Below are 25,105 nucleotides of genomic sequence, written 5' to 3'. Positions count from 1 at the left end.
GGGTAGGGGGGTGGGGGGGTGGGGGGGGTTAATACACTATATTCCAAACACAAAACACTGACAATACTCCTTGGTAAACAAGGAAATCCCAGAACAGTCCAAGCCTGCAGCTTTGCTCCCAAAGTGTGCCACAGGCTAAATGATAAAGAAAAAAAAACAATCAATGGCCCTTATTGATGCAGTCAGAATGCTCCTGGGAGTTCATAACTGTTTGAGAATTTGCTGATGTAATCCTGAAGAAAGTTTCAACACATTTTGCAGACAAATATCAGAGAATAAGTCTTTGATTAATAATTTTTCTATTTATTTCTGCCAAGGCGACTGAAAACACGAAAGCCTTTTCATCAGAGAGGTTAGCATAGATGTCAATTTCCTTTTCCTGTTTCTCTGTTAAAAGAAAAACAGAAAGCTTTTAATATAAAGGCAGTAGATGCAGTATTTTTTTAATTTAGAGTTTTCAAGTATTCCTTTAAATGACAATAAATATAATACATAATACTACAACATACACTAAATGCTATAAAGTATTATGCTACTGAACTGAAATTTTAAAATTACACAAAGGAGTTACTAAAATGCCATGAACTCAATTCTAAGACTAAATGTAGACTATATATTTCTATACACACAGTCTAATATCGATATCATTTCTGTAAGAATCTCAAATATTTCTTTCTCCTCACTAGCATGAGCTGTTTCAATAAAAATGAATTTCCTCACCCTAAATATGGTCCCTTCTGAACATCAATGGTGCCTTTATGAATATATTAAGTTCTTCACCTTAGCCCTGCTATGGAAAATATGAATAACCAACATTTATTTCTACTTTTCCCCACCTGATTACAAATGTAATCCAAGTCCATGGTAGAAACTTTGAAAAATACAGAAAGATAAAAAAGAAAAATCACCTGTTATCTTATGAGCCAGCTAAAATCACGATTAACATCTTTTGTGTATATTCTCCCAAATGATTTTTTCAGGCTCTATGATTCCACACTTGTCTCGTTTTTTGTTTTGTATTGACTTTTTAATCAAAGTTAAACATGAATATAGTTTAGAGTCAAATTATTTTTACAAAATGTGTTACAAAAAAAAACAGAAGTCCTCCTCCCCTCACGCACATTTCCTACTCTTCAAATAAAACTACTTTTCCAGGTATTCCTTTTGGTTTTTACCTAAGTAACATATTTATCTGATGCAACATCTTGGATTTTTGGTTATAGGCATTATTAATTGACTTTCCACCATAAGTATTAGGATTTATTGTTTTCTGTCTCTTGCCCCCACCATACTCTTATCACATCTTCCCATTAGTTATATTACCATTTTGATGAGATCAATATTGTGTTTACATTATTCACTGTGTAAATGATTTCACTTTTCCTGTACACTGTTTTCACTGAAGAGATTCTCTTTTTTCACTTGCTTAGGTTTTATTACTAATTGAACCCAAACTCTCTCCTAGTTGGATAAATCTTTCAGAATGTTTACACATATCAATCTTATCTTCTTGAAGAAATTCTGTGCTCCAATGTGAAATGGTTGCTTTCTAGGCCTATTGCACAATTATCATCTGGAGATCTCTCATCAACATCATGCTGGAGATTCTCCTCATCTCTCTCTTGAGTTGGACCCCGTGTCGTAGGTCCAGGATACTTTCTTGGTTTACTTCTTCATTGATGCCATATATCTTGCAGTAGCCTCCTGAGAAAGGGAGTATGGGTAGCAAATTTTTTGAGACCCTGAATATCAGAAAGTGTCTTTGGTCTTTCTTCACACTAGTTAATAGTGTGATTGAGTAAAGCCTTGAATATTTCCTCTTAGTATTTTTTTTTGCGATACGCGGGCCTCTCACTGCTGTGGCCTCTCCCGTTGCGGAGCACAGGCTCCGGACGTGCAGGCTCAGTGGCCATGGCTCACGGGCCTAGCCGCTCCGCGGCATGTGGGATCTTCCCCGACCGGGGCACAAACCCGTGCCCCCTGCATCGGCAGGCGGACTCTCAACCACTGCGCCACCAGGGAAGCCCTCCTCTTAGTATTTTAAAGGCAAAATACTGTCTTCCAACTACTGTTGTCACTGTTAAGAAAACCGTATACCACTTTTTACAGTTACTTTTAAAGTTATTGCTAAATTTACTACAGTTAAATATACAGATCATAAGTGTACAACTGGATGACCCATACCACAATCAAGATACAGAAAATCCCTCATGCTCCCCTCCAGTCAATCCCTCCCCACCCCACCAGCAACCATTGTTCTACCACCATAGATTTATTTTTTGCCTGTTCTTGAACTTCATATAAGTGGCATGGTATAGTATGTACTGTTTTGTGTCTAGCTTCTTTCATTCAACATGTTTTTGAAATTCACTGATGTTGTTCATAGATGAGTAGTTTGTCCCTTGCTGGGTAGTATTCCACTGTACCACTTTGATTATTTTCTCTGAACACTTGAAGGACCTTCCCTTTAACCAGAGAGATATGATTTATGATGATATGCTTTGGCATAATATCTAGTTTTAACCATCCATTGGTCTGGGAATTTGGTGAGGCATTTCACTATGGAAACTCAATGTCCTTCCTGTTTGGGAAAACTACTTCAATTATTTCACTGATGACTTCCCATCTACTTCATCTTCTATATTCTTCTTCTGCAACATCAATTATTTACAGATGTGGACCTCGAACTGGTCCTCTAAATTTCTTATGTTTCTTATTCATTTTTTCATCTTTTTTCCTATTACTATACATTCTGGTACATTTCTTCTATTTTGTCTATTTATCTTCTGTTAAAGTTTTACATTTCTGCAAATCGTATAGACATATACATACATATATATATATTTTGAGATTCTCATTTTAAAGTTCATTTTCCAGGTACTTTTTTGACATCTGCAATTCCTTTTAAACATCATCTTGTTTTTCTTTCATGACTACCATACCTTCTCTTACAAAGAATATTAATGGTAGTTTTAATTTTTTTCTTCTCCCTGCAAAAACTTATCATATCCAAGTTATTTTTTTATTCCTCTGTGAAAGCCTGACTGGAGAACTCAGTATTTACCATCTCCAATTTTCACCTTATCTTCCTCATCTTAATTTGGTACTCCTGCCCTCAATGATGCCTGGTGTTTCCTAGACCAGAGACTGTGTTTTTTCCCTTTCAAAGGATAAACTTGCGGGCGGGGAGAGGTCAGGGTAAAGAGCCCTAGCAGGCTATTAAAACACAGACTTCAAATAGTCTTGTTTTTAGCCTCACCTTCACCTCTACACTTCCAGACAATAACTGAGGTAAAAAATTCCTGACCTTAGGCAGATGTGAAACAAAAATCAGTTTCTTTCTCAGCTTTCCTCAAAGGAGTTTACAATTTGGGTTTCTTGGGTCTGCTAAAGAAGTTAGCACTTTCCAGAATTTTGCTGCTTCTCCCACTCCTTGTCCTTGTGGGACTTGGCCCTTTAAAAAAAATCCCTTTCATCCTTGTCATTTTACTAGGATTTGGGGAGGGTGCAGAGCTAGATGTGTTTATTCAATCCACCATCTTTAACGTGAAGTCTACATTAACTCTCTATGTTCATTAATAAGGTATTCAGAATTGCCCAATATATTTCAATCAGTCAAAATGTCATTCCTGGGGCTTCCCTGGTGGCGCAGTTGTTGAGAGTCCGCCTGCTGCTGCAGGGGACATGGGTTCGTGCCCCGGTCCGGGAAGATCCCACATGCTGCAGAGCGGCTATGCCCATGAGCCACGGCCACTGAGCCTGCGCGTCCAGAGCCTGTGCTCCGCAACGGGAGAGGCCACAACAGTGAGAGGCCCGCGTACCGCAAAAAAAAAAACAAACAAAAAAAAACAAAAGTCACTCCTACTTTACTAATATCCAGAATAATCATACCCCCCACATATAAAATGAAGACTTATTTTAAACCACCCAAAACTTTTAAGTTTAATGGTTGGCTTTTATGATAATGTTATCTAGATGTCTAAAAAGATTTCCTTTTCATTCCTTCTTCTTCCTATTTTTTTCAAAACATAGGAAACAGTAAAGCCAATTAAAAATGTGCTTTTAGACACACTGTCAGGTTTTCCTTATTAGAATAAAAGTAAAGCTTGCTTCAAATTCTTCAAGTGCCCTATGAGCTGGGAATCAATAAATACTGAATTTAAGTAGCTACTTAACACTAAGAAGCATATCAAAGAAGTCTATTCTAAAATATATAAACATTTCAAAAGTTCATATTTTCTATCAGTATTATATTTAGAAAACATGGTCTGCCTTAAGGGTTTGTAAAATACAGCCTGCAAAATTGGTAAAATACAATTGGCAAAATCTGGCCTCCCACCTGTTTTTACAAAGTCTTACTGGAACACAGCCATGCCCATTCATTTACGTATTCTCTATGGCAGCTTTCCAGACACAATGACAGAGCAGACTAGCTATGACAGAGACCCTATAGCCCACAAAGCCTAAAATATTTATTATCTGGCTCTTTACAGAAAAAGTTTGCTGAATGCCCTCGCCCCTGGCCTACGTTAAAAGATTCTATTTTATTATACAAAAATTCCTTGAGGTCCTCCCTGTTTGTATTAAAAGCATATCTTACTCTAGAAATAGCTTTCTTAAAACTTTTCTATAATAAACTAAAAATACCTGAAACCAACTTATACCAAATAAACACTTTTCAAGTTAACATGAAATAAAAGATCCAAACCTGCATATATAGTCCTACCACAACTACAGAGCCTTCGTTTCCCCAAATAAAAGACTGTCATTATCTATTCTCTCATCTCCTCTGACCACAAGCATTCCTTTTCCATTCTTTGGGTTATATTCCCTTTACTTCAACTGTGAAGAATGCTCTGCTTTCTGGGCCAAGCAGTATTTCCCTCTTTTCTTTTTTATCCCTTGACTTTTTTTAAAATTTATTTATTTTATTTTTTGGCTGCATTGGGTCTTCACTGCTGTGCTTGCGCTTTCTCTAATTGTGGCGAGTGGGTGCTACTCTTTGTTGCGGTGCGCAGGCTTCTCATTGCGGTGGCTTCTCTTGTTGTAGAGCACAGGCTCTAGGTGCATGGGCTTCAGTAGTTGTGGCACGTGGGGCTCAGCAGATGTGGCTCGCGGGCTCTAGGGCACAGGCTCAGTAGTTGTGGTGCACGGGCTTTGTTGTTCCGTGGCATGTGGGATCTTCCCGGACCAGGGCTTGAACCCGTGTCCCCTGCACTGGCAGGCAGATTCTTAACCACTGTGCCACAAGGGAAGCCCCTCTGTTGACTCTTCTTTACCTAGTTTTCATTCTGAAACAGTCTTTAGCATATATTTTCTGATCATCCCATTGTTAACGAAGAACCCTCAAGTTGAGAAAACAACTCAAACTCTCTGGAAGATCAGCATAACAGAAGGAAAGAGAAAAAGCAGTAAAATTACCCAAGGAAATTAAGGAGTATAGAAGCACAGTCTCCACAGAATACAAAGACATTATAAACCTTAGTCCTTTAACCATACAATATTAAAAAATCTTTAACTTTGATAAAAGCTATACCAGTCATACCTCTTTCTTCCTCATGTTTTTTGGCAGATGCACTTTTAGGTCTTCCTCTTCCTCGTCTGATATGATCTGAATGGCTGTTACTTCGAGACCTCTTTCTGTTTTCTAAATCCTTATTTACTGTAGAATTTATCTTCTCTCGCCTAACTCTCTCTGTTCGCCTCCTCTTGCCCTCATGCTTGTTTTCTGTATGGATGAATAAAAGTGATATATTTTAGGGCTTAGCAAGAACTGTTTGCCCATGTTCTCATTGCTTTCTTCTTTTTGTTTCTAAATAGCACTAGAGTTTGCTGCCCGGCATATTTTATAAAACTACAACCATAACATCTATATGTCCCTCACACCCATGCAGGAAAAAAAGAAATTCAAAGAATTCACATCCACATTAACTCATGAGGTAGTAGGAATCTTATAACAGAAGACAAGTTTCTTTATTTGATACTTTTAATTTCAGCCCCTACAAGTTCACACAATTCCACAGCAACCTTTTTCCTTCTCTCTGTAACCAAGTTAAAAATGGTGAAGTATTACAAAAGGAAAATAAATATTCCATTCCCTTTTTCCCCTACCCAAATTACAGATTGAAATACGTCAAATACACAGAAGCAAAACTGACCTTAGCCATAATATTTATATTAAAGTTCCCAATAAAAACCAAACAGAAAGTATCTAGGGAAAACATAAAAACACTAGGGGAGTAAGCAGTTTTCACTTTATCCACAGATGAGGTCATTTCTGACATTCTAAGAGCATGTCTATCCCAAATAAATAGCAATAGGGGAACTTTACTCAACATGGTGATTTAATTAATGCAAGGAGCCACCCCTCTCACTCCAAACAGATCAAAAGGTTGGATAAGACAAACAACAATTTTTTTTAATTGCTTTAATACGTACCTGAATTCAAAAGAAAGAAAATTCACCAAATGCCTAAAACCATGGTGGTAAAGGGGCAAAACATATAAGAAAATTCATATCCCAAGAACTAAAAAGAACAATTTAAAAGGCTATATAGGGCTTCCCTGGTGGCACACTGGTTGAGAAGCCGCCTGCCAATGCAGGGTACATGGGTTTGAGCCCTGATCTGGGAAGATCCCACATGCCGTGGAGCAACTAAGCCCATGCACCACAACTACTGAGCCTGCGCTCTAGAGCCCACAAGCCACAACTACTGAGCTCACCTAACACAACTGTTGAAGCCCACGCACCTAGAGCCCGTGCTCCACAAGAGACGCCACCGTGATGAGAAGCCTGCACACTGCAACTAAGAGTAGCCCCCACTGGCCGCAACTAGAGAAAGACCACGCGCAGCAGCAAAGACCCAATGCAGCCAAAAATAAATAAATAAAGTAAATAAATTAAAAATAAAATGAAATAAAAGGCTATATAAATTAAGTATGCTTAACAGGCTACTATAAAATAAAATAAATTTAAGTAAAATATTAATAGTTATTTCCAAATACCATATCCTTGGAGAATTAGTTAATTCCAGGTCTCAGATTAACATATACCAGATAATGCAAGAATATCTAGTTATTCCAGACTGTAAGAAAGTTATCTAAGATCACCAGCATCTTGTTAAAGGACTCAAGGGCTAACTTGAAGAGGCTCCTGTTGACTATTATAATTTGAGCATCAATAAAAATAATAACTATAATAGACTGAAACACCTAAAGAACCAACTCACTATTCTGAAAAGTGAAATAAAGGAAAAGAATAAAGCATTTACCCTGCCTTTTCTATTCAAACTGTACCACTCACTGGGTAACGAAGGGGTAGATGAAGAGCAATTTCTCATTTTAGAATCACTGTGGCTAAAAAACTGGAGAAGGAATAAGAGTATCACCATTTTCAACTTGAAATGAACTAAATGTAAACATCAACAGCTTCTAACATCACAAAAACAGAGATAAGTAGACTTTGTGCCTCCTTATAGAATACCTACCTAAGCAGTCTTGCCAAAAAAAAAAAAAAAATCAAATCTCGTCAAGCCCTTAGATCCAAATTACAATTTATAAGAAAAAGAGAAATCATTCAAAGAATGTGTTAACATACACCATGGAGACACAAACAGTAAATCCAAATGGACAAGTGATAGTTTAACATATAATCTGCAAGGAATAAAAGAGAAAATAATAGATAAAGAGAGAGCCAAAAAAGATATCAGTCATATGCAATGTGTGGACCTTATCTGGAATCTGTTTTTAAAAACCATTTATGAGGGCTTCCCTGGTGGCGCAGTGGTTGAGAGTCCGCCTGCCGATGCAGGGGACACGGGTTCGTGCCCTGGTCCGGGAAGATCCCACATGCCGCGGAGCGGCTGGTCCCGTGAGCCATGGCCGCTGAGCCTGCGCGTCCGGAGCCTGTGCTCCGCAACGGGAGAGGCCACAACAGTGAGAGGCCCGCGTACCGCAAAAAAAATAAAAATAAAAAAATAAAAACCATTTATGAGAAATCTGAAAATTTCAACACCAGTTGGATATTTGATATTATGGAATTATTGTTAATTTTTTATTGTGCTTAAGTTTTTAAAGGTCTATCTTTTATTTTTATTTTTTTAATTTTTAATTTTATTTCTTTTTGGTTGTGCCACATGGCATATGGGATCCTAGTTCCCTGACCAGGAATCAAACCCATGCCCCCTGCATTGGAGGCATGGAGTCTTAACCACTGGACCGCCAGGGAAGTCCCAAGGTTTGTCTTTTAGAAACATGTAATGAAATATTTATAATTGAAATTATATGAAATTTGCTTTAAAATAATATACAAGAGAAGGAGTGGATGTGGATGGGACAGGGTATGCTTAGAATTTCTCAAAAAAAAAAAAGTTGAAATAAATAGTAACAGGTAAAGCTTTTTATAGTATGCCTTTTAGAGTTTAACACTGAATGTAAGTTTGTTCCTTCAGCTACTAACCCACCTCTGCAAACTTCTTCATAGCCAACTTCTCAAAAAAGAAGTATCTGTACTTTCTGCCTTCAGTTTCTCACCTCCCATTCACCCATCAATTCATTCCAGTATAGCTCCCAACTCAATGCAAATGATCAAGAAGGACAAAAACCTCTGTCAGCAAATCTAATAGACACCTCTCTTTAATCATCTTAATACCATCTCTCAAAAATTCAACACAGGACTACTCTTTTCCTTGAAATTAATTTTTTTTTTTTTTTTTTTTTGGCGGTCCGCGGGCCTCTCACTGTTGTGGCCTCTCCCGTTGCGGAGCACAGGCTCCGGACACGCAGGCTCCGCGGCATGTGGGATCTTCCTGGACCAGGGCACGAACCTGCATTGGCAGGCGGACTCTCAACCACTGCGCCACCAGGGAAGCCCCCTCTTTTCCTTGAAATTAATTTTTTACTTGATTTTCAGGTTCTGCAAATCTCCCATCTCACCAGCCATTCCTCTTTATCGCCTCTGCTGTCTTCTCCTCCCTGCAGGTTCTTTTCCATCTCTAATATTAAAGTCTTAGGACTCTGCCCTGAGCCCAGATAAACCATGGACCCAAAACATTAAAAACTATTGTTATAATCGTTCCAAAATTTCTACTTTCAGCTCTGACTTCTTCCCAAAGCTCTAGACTGCCTACCTGACAGCTTCACTTGTATGACTCACAAGCATTTCAGATGTGCCAAAAAATAACTCTTGATTTTCCCTCCTCCAACCTTCATTATCCTAGTAAATAGCACCAACCAGTTGCAAAAGGCAAATAACTTGGAGTCATTTGTGACTCAGCTTGTTTCTTCTATCATCACAGAATCCATAGGTACTCCGTGCAAAATACATCCACAATTTCTTCATTTCTCCCACTTCTATGGGCAACATCCAAACCAAACACATTCCCTAAATAGCTGCCAAAATTATCTTTTAAAAAACTGTATAAATAAGCTTCCTTTCTAAAACCTTTCATTAGCTTTTCACTTTATTTAAAAGAAAGTCAAATTTCCTGACCAAAGACTATAAGTCCCCCTATAAGACCTGACATTTGCCTCTCACCCATCTAATCTCATACCACTGGCCAGTTTGTTCAGTACTCTCCAGATATGCCTTCCTTTTAATAAAACAAGTTCCTTCCTCCCCTTGAGTCTCTGCATTTGCTAATCCTTCTGCCTAGAGCTTTCTTCCCAAGGCTCTTCATGAGACAGGCTTTATTTCCTTCAGATGTCAACTTATAGGTCACCCCTCTGAGTCTCCCAGCCCAAGTTACTTTCTATAATCTTCTACTACTACTACTATAGTCTTTCTATAATTTTCTCCTACTACTACTTCTACTTCTACTACTACTACTACATTTATTTATATGCTCAATATGTCTCCCCCATCAAAATATAAGCTCTATGAAAGTTGGGGTGTTTTTGTCTGTCTCATTCACAGAACCTAGAACGTTACCTACACATGTTAAGTGGTGCTGAATAAATAAAATCAGACTGAACACATGATTTATTTCACTATCTTCTCAAAAATCCTACTGAAATGAGAACAAACATGGGTAAAAATGTAAAGGGAAAAAGGAAAATAAATCTGCAGTGCTTGAAACAGGAAAGGGTGCTATTAACGATCTGAAATTACAGAATTTCAGCAAACTGGCAAGCTGACAGATTCTAAGTAACCAGAATAGAAGAAACTAAAATTCAAAATAAGAATAAGAGATATCTTCTATAGCAGGGATCGCTCTTCTTCCCAAAGATACTCCCAGGACAGGACAAAAAGTACAGTAAGGAACAGCAGGCCACAGGGTGATCATCAGAAAACTAGAACTACTGCAGAACAGTTGGGCCTATGTATACAAAGTAACACATAAAGACGTAAAGCTCTTGGGAATCAAGCGATGTTCAAGGGGACTTTGAACCTCCACAACACAGAAAGAAGAAACAAACAAACAAAAAAGGCAGCTCCTCATAAAAATGAAATACTATAAAGGATCTCACATTCTGTCCCAGAATGAAACCTTCCTTATTTTGGCAATCATGGATTTCAACAGCATTCCCCAGTTCACCTAATTTACATCTAAAAGCCTGCCAATAAGCTTCTTCCAATTGTGCACTACAGAGATGTCAAAACAGACTTTCAAAACAGAGTAGGATATTCATGCAAGTTATCTACACTGATAAAACCAAGACCTTCATTTATAAATATCAACAGGCAATTAAGAATTACCAGCTATTTGAAGAAAATAAAAAGTGTGAGAGAGAGAAGGAGCAAGATAAAACAGGTGGAACAGGGAGTTCCCTAGTGGTCTAGTGGTTAGGATTCTGGGCTTTCACTGCTGTGGCCCGGGGTTAAATCCCTAGTCAAGGCCAAAAACAAAATAAAAACAAAAACATGAGGAACAAAGGTAGTTCAGGAAACAAAAAAATCTTAAAACATTTCAAAGCATACCTTCAGAAAGTACTATATCATTAAGATTTTTTTGCAGAAATAGAAAACTCCATCCTAAAATCATATGGAATCTCAATGGACCCCAAATCGCCAAAACAATCTTGGAAAAGAACAGAGAATCACACTTCTTGATTTCAAACCTTTTCTAACAAAACTACAGTAATCAAAAAAATGTAGTACTGGGCTTCCCTGGTGGCGCAGTGGTTGAGAGTCCGCCTGCCGATGCAGGGGACATGGGTTCGTGCCCCGGTCTGGGAAGATTCTACATGACGCGGATCGGTTAGGCCTGTGAGCCATGGCTGCTGAGCCTGCGCGTCCGGAGCCTGTGCTCTGCAACAGGAGAGGCCACAACAGTGAGAGGCCCGCGTACCGCAGAAAAAAAAAAAGGTAGTACTGCCTTACCAGAGACATACAGACCAATAGAATAAAATAGCCCAGAAATAAATCCTCGAATATATGGTCAAATGATTTTCAATAACAGTAGCCATGAAAAAACAGTACTTTCAACAAGTGGTAATTGGGAAAACTGGATATCCACAGGCAAAAAAATGAAACTGGGCCCTTATCTTATACCATACACTACAGCAGTCCCCAACCTTTTTGGTACCAGGGACTGGTTTCCTGGAAGCCAATATTCCCCCGCCCCGGGGCGGGGCAGGGGGGACGGTTCAGGAGGTAATGCGAGCAATGGAGAGCAGCAGAAGCAGCTTTTGCTTGCTCGCCCACCACTCACTTCCTACTTTGCGATCCAGTTCCTAACAGGCCGCGGACTGGTAGCAGTCCGCAGCCCGGGGATTGGGGACCCCGAAATAAAAGAATTAACTCAAAATGGATTGAAGATCTAAATATAACAACTAAAACTATAAAATGCTTAGGGGAAAAACTTCAAGACAGTGGATTTGTCAATGATTTCTTGGATATGACACCAAAAGTACCGGCAACAAAATAAAAAATAGACAACTTGGATTTCATCAAAATTAAAAACTTCTGTTCAATGCATGAACAAAATGAAGTTAAGTACATACAATCGAATATTAGTCAGGAAGGAAATTCTGACACGTCACAGCGTGGATGGAGACATTGCACTAAGTGAAACCAGACACAAAAGGACAAATATTGCATGACTACACTTACAGAAGGTAACTACAGTAGTCAAATTCAAGTTCACAAGCACAGAAAGAATAGTAGTGGCCTGGGGCGTGATGGGGGCAGGGAGTGGGAGGAAAATGGGGAGTTATTATTTTATGTGTATCGAGTTTCAGTTTGGGAAGATGAAAAGAGTTCTGGAAATGGACAGTGGTGATGATTAAGCACATGATATGAATGTACTTAATGCCACTAAACCGTTCAACTTAAAACGATTAAAATACTAAATTCTGGGATTTCCCTGGTGGTGCAGTGGTTAAGAATCCACCTGCCAATGCAGGCGACGCGGGTTTGAGCCCTGGTCTGTGCTCTGAGACACACCTAGAGCCTGCACTCTGCAACGAGAAGCCACTGCAATGAGAAGCCCACGCACCACAATGAAGAGTAGCCCCCGCTCTCCGCAACTAGAGAAAGCCCATGCACAGCTATGAAGACCCAACTCAGCAAAATAAATAAATAAATAAATAAAATAATATAAATAAATAAAATAAATAAATAAATAAAATAAATAAAATTAATTTTAAAAAAAAAGAAAAAGTAGGGGACTTCCCTGGCGGCCCAGTGGTTAAGACTTCACCTTCCAAAGCAGGGGGTGCAGGTTCAATCCCTGGTCAGGGAGCTAAGATCCCACACGCCTCGTGGCCAAAAAAACAAAATACAGAAGCAATATTGTAACAAATTCAATAAAGACTTTAAAAATGGTCCACATCAAAATATCTTTAAAAAAAAGAAAAAGTAGGATTATCCTTATAGTACAATGGAAAGAAATTTTAGCATGACAGCTGTGCAGCAGACCTAAAATCAAGTCTTGATTAGAAGAAATCAGAGGATTCTATGAAAAATGTCTTTTAAAGATGAATATAGATATCATTATATAAACTATATGATTAAGAACTTTAAAGAAAGGCACAGAGATGAAGGTATGTATTTTTTCATCAAAAGGCAAAATAAAAACTATGTTCCATATATGAATGTACAGCAATTTTAAGTGATTAGCATGTAAGGAACTATGTTTTCTGAAATAACAAAACCAAATCTTCACTGTCAAGTAATTCAGAGTTGAGGACCACTTACTACTGATTAATGTTCAATCATTTTGGGTTTCTAAAAGGTACTGGTGATAATCATTTCTCCATTTTTCTTGCTTAACTACAAAAGTGAGTATGTCATTTATAGACTTTGCTTATTTATCAGCCTTTCCCTGTTAGAGAATAATTTAAAAATTAAGTTTAATATTTTTATCCCTTTTTCCTTCCCCTAATAAAAAATGGAATTTATTTAATTTTGTTATTTATTTGACTAAGCTTAACCCAAAGCTTATACTCACTGAGAAATTAACAGTTAAATACTAATAAGCTATTCAAAATTCTTACCATTTTAAATCTTTTTCTTACCTTTAGAGGAAGTCTTGTATAAACTAGTATCTCAGTTAGATTTTCAGTTTACTTTTTCTTTACAGTTTTTATAATGAAAAAATTTTAAAGGTATATCCATTGTTATTAAATGCAAAATAGCACCCTTGATGTCACTAAACCACCCAGAACACCCATTTGGAAAACTAAATTTAAAGATTTGGAACAGAGTTTGTTCTCACCAAAAACTGCTTCTGTCAGTATTTGGTAACTGACCAAATACCTGAATAGATTACTACTACAGTACTGAAGGTTTAGGCCACAGTACAGATACTTTCAATTTTAGGAAATACAGTATTTCCTTTAATTTTTTAAAAAAATTTCTTCAAATTTACAGATGAAGACTCAACCTCAAGGCTACTTTTTTTTTTTTTTTTTTTTTTCTGTACGCGGGCCTCTCACTGTTGTGGCCTCTCCCGATGCGGAGCACAGGCTCCGGACGTGCAGGCTCAGCGGCCATGGCTCACGGGCCCAGTCACTCCGCGGCATGTGGGATCTTCCCGGACCGGGGCACGAACCCGCGTCCCCTGCATCGGCAGGCGGGCTCTCAACCACTGCGCCACCAGGGAAGCCCAAGGCTACTTTTTAAACTCTCAGTCAACCATTCAATTTAGAAATGAAATCCTACATGAACAACATAGTCAATTTTTAAAAATTTATCTCCATTTAATAGTGACCCCCTAAAAAGGATAAAAGAAACAATACTACATTCCTAACTCATTTAGAAAGGTATCAAAGAATAATTAATTGCCTTGAGGTTCTATGCACTTGTACAAAACACTGAGCATTAATACAGGTTTATTTGTAACACTCATCTTGTCCTCTCACCGAAATTAATATGTTTTTACAATTTAAAATTAATTTCCATAATAGATTTTATTTATCTATATTTTCAGCTAGCAAAGTTCTATATTGTTCTAGCATCCCACCTCCCTATTTTCATGTGTTATGAAGATATAAAGATGATTATTATATTTGCAAAATGTGAGTTTTCAACATTTCAAATCTAGATAAACCTATGACTTGACAGATTATTTTTCTCCTGCATGTCACACAAAGTTATAATAATTAAATAAGAGGTTTCAACCCACTGAAATTTCAAATAATCTTTTATAGCTTTGATTTTAAGATAAGTGCAATCTGAGCTTTAAAGATGTTTCTTTTTTGTTTTAAATGTTTAATTATGCAAATAAAAGTCTTCCTTGGGGACTTCCCTGGTGGTGCAGTGGTTAAGAATCCGCCTGCCAATGCAGGGGACATGGGTTCGAGCCCTGGTCCGGAAAGATCCCATGTGCCATGGAGCAACTAAGCCCATGCGCCACAACTACTGAGCCTGCACTCTAGGGCCTGTGCATGCTGCAACTACTGAGCCTGCATGCCGCAACTACTGACCCTACATGCCACAACTACTGAAGCCCGCATGCCTAGAGCCCATGTTCCACAACGAGAAGCCACCACAATGAGAAGTCCGCACACAGCAACGAAGAGTAGCTCCTGCTCATTGCAACCAGACAAAGGCCGTGTGCAGCAACGAAGACCCAATGCAGCCAGAAAAAATTTTTTTAAAGAAATTTAATTGTAAAAATTAGTATTTATTGAGTACCTATAACATACCAAGCTTTCTTTATGTTAGACATTTTCATATACACTTCATCTACACTTCAATCCTCTAAGTTGGTACTATAAATCTACATAAACACAAGTAAACAGCACAAGTAACCCCTGGAGGTTAATTAACCTGTTAGAGAGTGTCCAAACTGGAATCTGAATCTGAAGCCAGATCTTCATATAACACATAACAACATAGAGTACATGTCTGTACTATACCAAACTGATTTCCAGGCTTTGAGTACTCTTAATCCTTCTTAAAAACCCTTTCCTCCTTTTGTTTACAGCACAGTCTATCCCTGATATTTCTCTGTCCTTTCTATTCTTTGTTTGTCTTGCTGGTTCTTCTTCCTCCTCCCTAGGATTTCTAGACTTCAATATTTCATCTTCACTTCAAGGTCGCAAGTCTACTCTTATTAAACAACAGAACCTTAGGAAACTCCAAACGTAAAATAATAATGAACTGCTTCTCACTCATCACACTGACTTACGTAACACCACCTCTGTTGGCTGTTCTCCTGCGGCTGACATTTCTTCTCAGCTGACATGACCTCCCTACCCATTTCTACCCTTTAAGATTGGAGTCTGCCAGAGTTCAGTCCCTGAACCTGCTTCCTCTTCCTACCCTATAGACTCTATAGAACTAGCTCATCCATTTCCATGATATCAACAACCATGATGATTCAAACCTTTCTCTCCGGCTGAGGCTATTATTCCCTGAGCTTCAGACTGTATGTCCAACTGGGAAAAAAAAAAAAAAATCCACACGGATGATATTTCACAACTATATCTAAACATAGTCTCTTCATCTTTCCCTCAAAACTTGTCTTCCATTTTATCTTCCCTTTCTAACCAGTAATCCCAGTCAGAAATCTGGAAGTCATTCTAAAGTCTTCCCTTTCCTTCAAATGATTCTAAATTCTTAACACTTGTACATCTGTCCCTTTTCTCTGTCCTCATTTACATTTCTTCCTTACCTCATTTCTCACCTGAATTGTTGGTATATAGAAGGGTCTCAAAAATATTTGTTGAGTGAAAAACTAATAAACACAATTGTCCCACTAATAGCATGGACCATGTCTTATTCATTTTGGAGCCTCAGAACTGAGTTGACATGCCACCCCAGCAAATCTACTGAATGAATCATTCCAAGGTTCCCATACCCAAATTATACTCTTAGGAAACAAGAACCAGGAATTGATTTTTAACAGTTCTCTGGATGACTCCTATATAACCAATCCAGCAACAGCCTTTAAGAACTAATGAATTAATAGTAAGTCCATTACCATGTTGAAAGGGAGCGAACTCAGAGGCAGAAATGGAATTAAAACTGCTTTTCTCCCATCTCTCCACAGACCTAGGATAAACAGACCTCTCACAGACATAAATATATGTAATTCTTGAATCATCTCCTACTATAACCATTCTTTGCTTAACTCGGCATCGTCACTCAGTTAACATACTGCAAAAGCTCACTTCCACCTTGTAACCCCACAAACTATTCTCTAGACAGAAGTCAGAATGATCTTTCTAAAAGGCAAATCAGAGCATGCCACCCTCCCCTTACCTCATTGCACATCCCAGGGATAGTTTCTCCTCACACTGTAAGAACAAAAACCAAAATCTTACTCTAGTTTACAAAGCCTTAAATAAATAATCTGGCCCCTGCTTATCCCTCTGGCCTCATATCGAACACTCTCCTGGTTTTACTGTCTACACTGCAAAATATACCAAACTTTTAACAACCTTAAAATTTTTGCATTTGCTATTTCATCTGTCAAGAATGGTCTTCTTCCTGATCTTATCATGGCTGCTACCCCCCTGTTCCTATTCAGCCTCAGCCTAAAATGTCACCTCTCAGAGAAGCTTCCAAACAATCAAAAGTAGCCTTCCAGGGACTTCCCTGGTGGCACAGTGGTTAAGACTCTGTGCTCCCAACGCAGGGGGCCCGGGTTCGCTCCTTGGTCAGGGAACTAGATCCCACATGCATGCCGCAACTAAGAGTTCGCATGCCATAACTAAGGACCCTGCCTGCCGCAACCAAATAAATAAGTAAATAAATATTAAAAAAAAAAAAAAAGTAGCCTTCCAGTCACACACCTCAACACTCTATTTTAATTTCTTACAAGGCGTTTATTCACAAGTTGATATTCTCCCTGTTTATCTGTTCTCTATTTCCTGCCTACAAGAATGCATTAAGCTCCATGACAGCAGTGAACCCGCTTTGATAGTAAATTCATTCATTACTTTAGGCCCAAGGCTTAGAACAGTCCTAGCATACAGCAGGTGCTCATATATACACTTGCAATCAATCTACTCTTATTTGAGGATCATGAACATATAAAGTTCTGACTTTATCAAAGAACAAATAACAAAATTTCATTTTTTAATAAATATATCTGCTGAACAAATCCAATTTGTCTATATTAATGGGAAGGTAAAATTCAAACAAAAAAATTTTTAGATATTCTATATCAGGGAATTACAAAAAATAACCAATGTATCTAAAAATTATATTCACACCAAAATCAGGTTATATTTTTTCAGTCACCAGTTTAACCTACTTTAAAGTTGTTACACATTGTACCAGCACTATGAGAGGAAAAACCAAAATGTCCATCAAGCAGTAAACAGATAAACAAATTGTGGCATATCCACACAAAGAATACTATTAAGCAATAAAAAGGAATGAATTCTTATTGATATACACAACAATATGGCCGAATCTTAAATTATGCTCAGTGAAAGAAGTCAGGCAATAAAGATTACATACTGTATGATTCCATTTATATAATGTAAAGTTCTAAAATAGTGACAGAAAGCAGATCGGTGGTTATCTGGGGGAGTGGGAAACAAGATGGAAAGATTACAAAGGGGAACTAGAAAGCTTATGGGAATGATGGACATGTTCATTATCTTGACTGTGGTGACTGACTGGTGTAAGCACATGACAAAACTTATCAAACATACACTTTAAATATGTACAATTTATTGGAAGTCAATTATACCTTTACTAAACATTTAAATTTTTTTAAAGAAAATCAGATTAGGTCACTCCCTTGCTTAAAACCCTTCAATGGCTCTCCATCCTCCAAAAATAAAAAATAGAAAATTTGTTACAAGCTTTATCAGCATTACAAGGGAGTTTAACATTTAAATAGAATGAACGGCATACTAATGTAATAAGCTGATTTCCAATAGCTAATAAAAACCAAACACATACTTCAATAGACTTTAATTTTTAACTTCAACAAAAATTGAATAGTAAATTCACAAAAATTAATTTTAAATTTCTACATCAAAAAGCTAAAAATGTGGTAAACTCTCACAATTACCTGTAGAAGACGGTGATTTTTCTGGGTGTTTTGCATTTAAAAGTTTTCTGCTAATAAATATGTAACCACAGGGACATGATTTACATGCAACAGGAACCTGTAGACAAAAAAAAGAAACAATTTATTATTACTATTTTTCTGTTCTTAAACTTCTCAGTGTTTATGTACTCTCCTAAACTGAATGATAAATTACTTGAAGTAGGAATCGTGGATTTATTTAAACCCCACCTCCTGACAACAAATTATGAGATGGGTATTGTGTCCTCTAAATCTTCACATTCTAGTAACACACTGCAATAACCGTGAATGTAGCAGATGCATGGTAAACATGTGCTGATGTGAGTGAACAACAGAAAACCACAATAGGGTCAGAGCCAAGGAAAATATATGGGAAAAAAGGTAGCATTTCCTAAAATATTAGTTTGAAAGCAGTTTATATAGAATAAATTGGAAAAGGGGGCATGATTGGGAAATCATTAAAGTAATCCCAGCATAACATTATGAGGGCCCCACTGGAATAGTGAGAATGGAAATGGAGAGAAGGTAGATCTACAAGACATTTCAAAAGGGTAAAGAACTGAAAACAACCCAGGTTCCAACATGAACAGGTAAGATGCCGATTACTACCAATAGAGAAAAAAAAAAAAAGTTTACAACAACCAGTTTGAGGGGCAAAAGTGTTGTACAAACAAAAGAGAATGTGGGACAAAGCAGGAGTTGAGATCTAGTATCTTACAGTCTCAGCTCCAGGAAGGACGTCGGATAAAACACAAGCTCTTCAGGCTTCTGTTTCTAAATCTGTAAACTATTTTTACAAGTGTCTCCTTTCTCCATTTCAAGTCTGTCAATATTTTTCTAAAGCCAAATGTTAGGGACTTCCCTGGTGGCGCAGTGGTTAAGAATCCGCCTGCCAATGCAGGGGACATGGGTTTGAGCCCTGGTCTGGGAAGATCCCACATGCCGTGGAGCAACTAAGCCCATGCGCCACAACTACTGAGCCTGTGCTCTAGAGCCTGCAAGCCACAACTACTGAACCCGTGTGCCACAACTACTGAAGCCCGAGCGCCTAAAGCCGGTGCTCTGCAACAAGAGAAGCCACTGCAATGAGAAGCTCGCGCACGGCAATGAAGAGTAGCCCCTGCTCACCACAACTAGAGAAAGCCCGCGTGCAGCAACGAAGACCCAACACAGCCAAAAATAATAAATAAATAAATTTATAAAGCCAAATGTTATTGAAAATCATTGAAAAAAGCTTTAGCTTTCCCTCCACATTGTTTCACTAATATTAACCTTAATGATCCTTGGACTCAGGGCACATTCACTGAAAACCAGAAATTAATCTCAACAAAAAGTACTCACAGAATACTAATTACAATTCCCTTTGTAAGATAAGTTCCATTTGCCCACTGTTCTGCTTATGTAAAAGTTTAATCACTACTATAAAGCTTTCATCCACTTATGTAGAGAATGCCTCATGTTCTAGAATATAAATATGTGATCTAAATAAGCTAAATCAGAATTCTGGCAGAATTCCTTTTCTTTGCATAAAAGTACTGAACAAAGAATTCTAGTTTGTATTTATGAAAAATAACAATGAATCTATAAAAATAATCAAACTCCAGGTATGTCTAACAGCTTGCTTTATCAAGAATGTAATGAGGGCTTCCCTGGTGGCGCAGTGGCTGAGAGTCCGCCTGCCGATGCAGGGCACACGGGTTTGTGCCCCGGTTCAGGAAGATCCCACATGCCGCGGAGCGGCTGGACCCGTGAGCCATGGCCGCTGAGCCTGCGCGTTCGGAGCCTGTGCTCCGCAACGGGAGAGGCCACAATAGTGACAGGCCCGCGTACCGCAAAAAAGAAAAAGAAAAAAGAATGTAACGAGATTCTTCCAAACCATGACAGAAAATGTAATGTTACATTGTTACATTTCTTAATAGTGTAAAATCTGCCTAAAATAGGTATGTTTTGTCATTTTAAAAATTTCACATCTTCAGAGAAACCAAGCTCAAAGGTACTGACTCATTTCCTTTATACTTAAACACATCATTAACGGCATCCACGGCAATATAAAATTGTTTTAAGTTAACGCTACCCAAAAAAACACAGAACGTGATGTTCTTATTCAACATACCCTTTGCTACTCAACAACCATTTTCTTTCAGCTACTGAAACTCAACAAATTGAAATTTAATTGTCTTATACACAAAAAAATTATATCAACCCATGTCCAGAATTAAGAGAGTGCTACAGTTAGATGAGAAATGTACATTCGGCTTTGGGATGACTAATTCAATTGACAGGCTGATTTACATCCCTTAATGAAAGTGCCTTATGCTCAAGGAACATTCATGCGCCTGAGCTAAGTCACCCTAAGGTCCTTTTGAAAATGTAAAATTCCTTCCCCTCACACCAACCCTGAAGAAAACCCAACTAACCACCACCACAATACAGATCCTGTAAAAAGAATTATTAAATGAGGCAGACAACTTCAGTTATATTAATCTCTTTAAATTATTGTATAATTTGGATTATAAACAAACACCTAAACTTCCATGAAATTTCAGTTGTAATGCCAAAGACAACAGTAATGAAAGTTCTAATGCTATACTTTCAGGATTTTAAAATGCAAGAAAAAAAATTTGAAGTGTTGTTTACTGATGGCTTGTGAATCAATTTATTCCTTGAAAAATAGGCATGTTTTACAAGTAAGACAGGCTTAAAAAACAAGTACAAAAAACAAAATCCTGACCCTATATTGTTTCACTGACTTTAAAAAGCTCAAAACTAACTACAATACAGAGAATCCATCTATACCCTTTGTTGCTAAGAGCATCAAAGTTACGTACAGCAGACATATTTGCTAAATGTCACATAAAATTTCCTAACATTTTTTCCTAAAAGGGGGATACAGCTGATGTAATAAAGAAAAAAAAAAAAAAAAGCAAAAACAGAAACATGCACCAGAGATCCCAGAAAAATAATAAGAATCCTGACTACTACTACACTCAAAATGGCTCAGTAACTTGAGTTAGTGGATGTGAAACCCGTTGAAAATGAAAAGTATTGTGGTTTAGATGTTTCAGAACTATATTTTCAAATGAGGGAATGTAAAAGGGGATGTAATAAAGCAACTGAAAATCTAGGTCTTTCTTGTTTGCTGATCTCTGTACCTGTTTTTAAACTTACACACACATCAGACAGAACTTATGTAAATCTACTCAACTGAGGCAATTTCCTCAAACTTTAAAGATTTTATATTTATGTTTATAAACTATATCTAAATTCTAATTTAATATTCATCAGGCAACTTAGAATTAACAGCAGTATTCTAAAGCTTTTTTTTTAAAGTGGCTTTCTGGATTATAAATTTCTTCTCATTTATAAGAAACCTGTACTTTCAAATAACTAAAAAACTAAAATTAATCTATTATTTTCTTCAATTGAGTTACTTTTAGTAAAAGATAAATCGCTTTTAAGAATCACCAAAAGTTTGAATTAGTCACCATGTATGTTATCTTCTCTTAAGTATTTAGAATAAAGAACACTACAAACCAACATTTTAAATTACGTTGTTGTAGCCTGTTATGGAATGAACTGTGTCTCCACCCCCCAAAAACACCCCAGCAACAAATTCATACGTTGAAGCCCCAACCCCACAACGTGATAGTATTATTTGGAGATGAGATAATTAGGTTTAGATGAGGTCATGAGGGTGGAGCCCTCAGGATGGCATTAGTGTCCTTGCAAGAGACACCAGAAAGCTCTCTTTTCTGCCAGGATCTTGGGACTTCCAGCCTCCAGAACTGTGACAAAATAAATTACTGTTGTTTGAGCCACCCAATCTATGGTATTTTGTTATGGCAGCTGGAGTGGAGGCTGTGTGTGTAACAACAAAACAGAATGTGATATTTCCAAATAAAATGCTGATCACGTTTTGTTGAATAGTTACAGGGACTCCTACAAGTTTACTATCCTTTCCTCTTTTTTTAACAAGGATATTAAAAACAGGTTATTTTCCCCAAAAGGTTACTGTATGCCAAATACAACAAGGTCAGGATTTGCAATAAATGATGCCCTACAGAAACTGGAATGCATAATGCATACCATGTAAACCTTATACTTCTGCACAATTAAATGGAACATACGGAAATGATTTAAACATTGAAATAATCTTCGACAAGGAGACATAAATAGAAAAGTCCAACTTTTTCAGACTTTAACAAATTTAGTTTAATGGTAAGAATGGAAATTTAGGACCTCTCTGGTGGCGCAGTGGTTAAGAATCCGCCTGCCAATTCAGGGGACACAGGTTCGAGCCCTGGTCCGGGAAGATCCCACATGCCGCGGAGCAACTAAGCCCGTGCACCACAACTACTGCGCATGCGCTCTAGAGCTTGTGAGCCACAACTACTGAAGCCCTCGCGCCTAGAGCCCGTGCTCCACAACAAGAGAAGCCACCGCAATAAGAAGCGCGTGCACAGCAATGAAGAGTAGCCCCCGCTGGCCGCAACTAGGGAAAGCCCCATGCGCAGTAACAAAGACCCAACGCAAACAAAAATTAAAAAAAAAAAAAAGAAAGGAAATTTAACTCTGTTTTGGAAAACATGGCTAAATTGTTTTTAGAATGCATACTCAATAAACTCATACAATCAATAAACCGTAATTCTCCTTGCACAGTCTTCCTCTGATCAGCAAATTTATCATTGCCCATAAAAGATACTGAATAAAATATGTAACATTTTCTGTTAAAAGATTTGATCAACCTTTAAGCTTGCTCCTTAAAGTATGCACTAAAATCAACTTATTAAAAAAGTCTTCAGGGGCTTCCCTGGTGGCGCAGTGGTTGAGAATCTGCCTGCCAATGCAGGGAACACGGGTTCGAGCCCTGGTCTGGGAAGATCCCACATGCTGCAGAGCAACTGGGCCCGTGAGCCACAATTACTGAGCCTGCGCATCTGGAGCCTGTGCTCCGCAACAAGAGAGGCCGCGATAGTGAGAGGCCCGCGCACCGCGATGAAGAGTGGCCCCCGCTTGCCACAACTAGAGAAAGCCCTTGCACAGAAACGAAGACGCAACACAGCTATAAATAAATAAATTTAAAAAAAAAAAAAAACTTATAATAAACTGCTAAAGAAAAGTTCAATGATAAATTTGCGTTTTAAAAAAAGCATCTTTGTTATTAAACAACAAAGACTAAAAGAACTTTACATCTAAATGCCCAAGAGCATACTTAAATACACATAATGAGGAACAAAGATTTAAAGTGGGAATGCAATAGGTCAAATAAGATGTAAACTGTCTCCACAGATGTCAAAAAGTACCCCAAAAAAAAAAAAAAAAAAAAAAAAAAAAGTCTTCAGCCATTTCAAATTACTCCTGATTTTTAAAAAAGGAAAGAAAGAAAAAGGGAGAAGAGGTAATCATTTTGAAAAAATCCTCTCAGTGGAAAAGAAAAAAACACACCCAGATCCGCATGTTGGCGTGAAATAGGGCCCTTACTAATGCTTTTAACTGAGAGTCTTAACTCATTCGATTATAAGGTTTAGAGGAACTTCTATTATTCTAGTAAAAAATGAGGCATCCTTAAACTAAAACGGTAAGATGAGATTTTTTTTAACTTACAGCTATGACACCAGTAATTCTGTGTAGAAAGCAGTCATTTAAAATTCATAAAACCACATATATATATTTAAGAAGATCTGGAAGCAGAAAATGCCACATTTTTAACAGTGGATACCGCGGCGGGTAGGGGGAAGTGAGGAACGCTCAGGAAGGGCTTCAATGGGGGAGTCATTCAATAACGTTCCATTTAAAACAATGTACAGAAAGGATTCACGATTATTTACGTCAAAAATATAATAAATATATTTAAGAGAAAAAATCTCCATATTTCGCCAAAACTTAAAACTATTACACTGCGGGCCTTTCTGTCACATTTAAGCATCCTCCCAGGTCGCAGGGGGACAGTTTTGGGGGTCCACTGTACACATCTGAAACGGGAACAAAGCAACCCTGCCTGGCAGAAGGCGGATTTCGGAGCCAGGAGCCCAGACTCAGTCGACACATCGGGGATTCTCTTCGGGGCAGGAGGGGGCTGAGGGACCGAACTCGTCCACTTGGGCTGCGGCCCCACACTCCTGCCGCTGTCACCGGAGCCGGATAGGCGATTCGGGGAGGGTCCGAACAGGGCGCCCCGTCAGCTCACGATAAATCCACGCCCCCTCTCACGCGGCTGGCCACAGGGCAAGATACTCGCCCGTCGGACCGCCGCCAGGTGGGCACCGGCTGGGCCGCGGCCCCGGGCGCTTCCCCGGCAACCCCTGGGCTCTACCCGGCCGGTTGCGGGCTCCCATCGTGGGCAGAGCTCGAGGGCCGGCCCACACGCTCAGCCGCTGGGACCCCGGCGAGGCGGCCTCTCCACAGCCAGCGGCCGCCGGCACATTCGCCCGCCCGCGCGCACCCGCCCCACCGGCCCGTGTGCCCAGTGCCCGGCCCCCGGCGCCCACCTGTTGGTCGCACTCGGGGCATGATTTGGTGGCCATCTTCACTTTCTTGGCTCGAGTTGCAGACATGCTCCTCTCTGGTGGCAGCGGCGGCGACGGCAGTGGCGGCGGCGGCGGCCCGGGCTCCGCCCCTCGTACTTCAGCAGCCCAGCCTCCGCCCGTCGGTCCCCGCTGGCCAGAGTGA

The 25,105-nt window shown here is 38.7% G+C and overlaps 1 protein-coding gene across 1 annotated transcript; it reads right to left on the bottom strand.

Annotated features, from left to right (window-relative positions):
* Positions 1–24: 24 nt before the first annotated feature.
* On the bottom strand, positions 25–25,105 carry CUNH16orf87 (chromosome unknown C16orf87 homolog). The gene is made up of 4 exons (XM_007450386.1): positions 24,925–25,105; positions 18,419–18,515; positions 5,546–5,728; positions 25–387 (listed from the first exon to the last, which is right to left on the bottom strand). Exons 1-4 carry the CDS (start codon positions 24,988–24,990, stop codon positions 269–271), a joined length of 465 nt encoding a protein of 154 aa, XP_007450448.1. The 5' UTR covers positions 24,991–25,105; the 3' UTR covers positions 25–268.

The sequence above is a fragment of the Lipotes vexillifer genome, unplaced genomic scaffold (assembly GCF_000442215.2).
Source record: "Lipotes vexillifer unplaced genomic scaffold, Lipotes_vexillifer_v1.1 scaffold1489, whole genome shotgun sequence".
Classification (NCBI taxonomy): Eukaryota; Metazoa; Chordata; class Mammalia; order Artiodactyla; family Lipotidae; genus Lipotes; species Lipotes vexillifer.
This window is presented reverse-complemented; position numbering and strand designations above follow the sequence as displayed.